The 2,500-nt window shown below is 24.0% G+C and overlaps 1 protein-coding gene across 1 annotated transcript; it reads left to right on the top strand.

The window, feature by feature from the left end:
* Positions 1-2: 2 nt before the first annotated feature.
* Positions 3-2,166, top strand: PADL01_1251400 (coronin; the record flags this gene model as incomplete). The annotated part of the gene is made up of 3 exons (XM_028683497.1): positions 3-36; positions 185-276; positions 463-2,166. The coding sequence occupies 3 exons, from the start codon at positions 3-5 to the stop codon at positions 2,164-2,166; spliced, it is 1,830 nt and encodes a 609-aa protein (XP_028539669.1).
* Between the last annotated feature and the right edge of the window lie 334 nt (positions 2,167-2,500).

Genomic DNA, 2,500 nt, shown 5'->3' on the forward strand with positions numbered 1-2,500 from the left:
GGATGTATAATGTTCCTTTAATAAAGAATTTATATCGTAAGAAAATAAATTATATGTGTGTGAATAAATCTTTTCATATTAAAAGGATGATTATCATGAAAAAATATAAATATGTAAATATATATATATATATATATATATATATATATATATGTTAATTTTTTTTTTTTTTTTTTTTTTTTAGCTGATCCGTCAAATAACCTGTACGGTGACTTAAGGATTTGCTCGCGAGCAACCGAAACATGTGGTATAGCTTGTAGTGCTGGATATATTGCTGTAAGGAAAAAAAAAAAAAATAAATAAAAACAAAAAAAAAACATACAAATGATGCGATATATTTGTATATGTATTTATGTATATATTTCATGTGTTTCAAAAAATAATGGGTTATTAATACATACATATATATATATATATATTTATTTGTTTATCCTTTTATTTTTTTTTTTTTTTTCATATTAGGTACCTTGGCAAGTGGAAGGGGGAGGAATGATCGGAGTTGTCAGATTAGAAAATCAAGTGAGAAACCCTCCAGTAATAAAATTAAAGAGTCATACATCTCCTATCCTTGATTTATCATTTAACCCTTGTTATAGCGAGATATTAGCATCATGTTCTGAAGATATGTCTATAAGAATATGGGAGATACGTCATGAAGATGAGAATGTGAATGAAGTAAAAGATCCTTTATGTATATTAAATGGACATAAGAAAAAAGTAAATTTAATATCATGGAATCCTATGAATTATTTTATATTATCATCTACTTCTTTTGATTCTACTGTTAATATATGGGATATTGAAAATGAGAAGAAAGCTTTTGAAATAAATATGCCAAAGAAATTAAGCTCATTGCAATGGGATATAACAGGTAATTTATTAAGTGGTACTTGTCAAAATAAGCAGATACATATAATAGATCCTAGAAAACAAGAAATTTGTAATAGCTTTTTAATTCATGATGGTGGTAAGAGTACAAAATGTATATGGATTGATGGATTCGGTGGTGAAGACAAATGTATTTTAACTACAGGTTTTTCAAAGAATAATATGAGAGAATTAAAATTATGGAGTTTAAAGAATACAACATCTCCATTAACAACTATTACTCTAGATAATGCTGCTGCACCTTTATTACCTCATTATGATGAAAGTGTAGGTATGATTTATTTAATAGGTAAAGGAGATGGTAATTGTCGTTATTATCAATATTCTCACGGTTCCATACGTAAGGTTGATGAATATAAATCATGTTTACCTTTTAGATCATTTGGATTCTTGCCTAAACGTATGTGTGACGTTTATAAATGTGAAATTGGTAGAGTATATAAAAATGAAAACAACACAAATATTAGACCAATCTCTTTTTATGTACCTAGAAAGAATTCATCCATATTTCAAGAAGATTTATATCCTCCTATTATTATGAGAGATCCTGAATATAATACAAACAAATGGACTGATGGTATAAACTTAGATATAAAAAGAGTATCTATAAAAGATCTAACAGAAGACGATTTATTAATTACAAGAAAATTTAAACAAGTTCCTAAGACATCCAAAAGTATTATTATTCAAGATAACAATAATCCTAAAAAAGATTCTATCATGAGACAATTCACCAAAAAATTTACCTTCAGAAAAAAAAAAGGAACAGTAGAGATACAAGGAGAGATAATAGGAGAAACAAAATCTTCAATTGAAGCAGATTTTGAAGTATTAGAAAGTAAAGAAAATAAAAATGCAAACAAATTAAATGAAGATCCGAAATTTTTATTTGCATCTGAGGATGTTGAAGTATGTCACTTAAAAGACAATGTTGACGATGATGACTATCTTATAATAAATGGAGCAAATGAGCCGTATGAAGAAACTGTTATCAAAACAAATGAAAATGAAAATTATAAAGAAAATAATGATAGTAGTATACAAAGTATAAGAAGTAATAGTAAAAGTATAGACAAAAATGATGATAATAATAATAATAATAATAATAATAATAATAATAAAGATAATGATGATACATGCCAATCTGAAGAAAATCAACAACATCTAAAACAAATATCTTCAATACATGAAGAAAATAATTTTAAAAATTTCTTCAAAAATGTATTAGATAATATATTAGACATGAAAATGTGTAAAAGTACAGCAACGGTATTATGAAAAGGAGGTTACATCAACGAGCAAAATAAAAAAATAAATAGCATCTTCAAAGTGTATATTATATATATAAAATAAATATATATATATAAATTTATATTTATATTATTTACATTTAATTTATAACGTGTCAAATTTTTTTTTTTTTTTCTTTTTTGTGACAAATAAAATAAAATGAATTATTATTATTATTATATTATATTATATTATTTTATATATGTTTATTTTATTTTTCATTTCTTTTCTACTATTTGTTAAAATTTTTTGATTTTTCCCATTCAATATTATATTGAGTTATAAAATATGAATTAAAAAATATTAGAAACGTTACATATCA

Source organism: Plasmodium sp. gorilla clade G2, assembly GCF_900097015.1.
Source record: "Plasmodium sp. gorilla clade G2 genome assembly, chromosome: 12".
NCBI classification, from domain to species: domain Eukaryota; phylum Apicomplexa; class Aconoidasida; order Haemosporida; family Plasmodiidae; genus Plasmodium; species Plasmodium adleri (nom. inval.).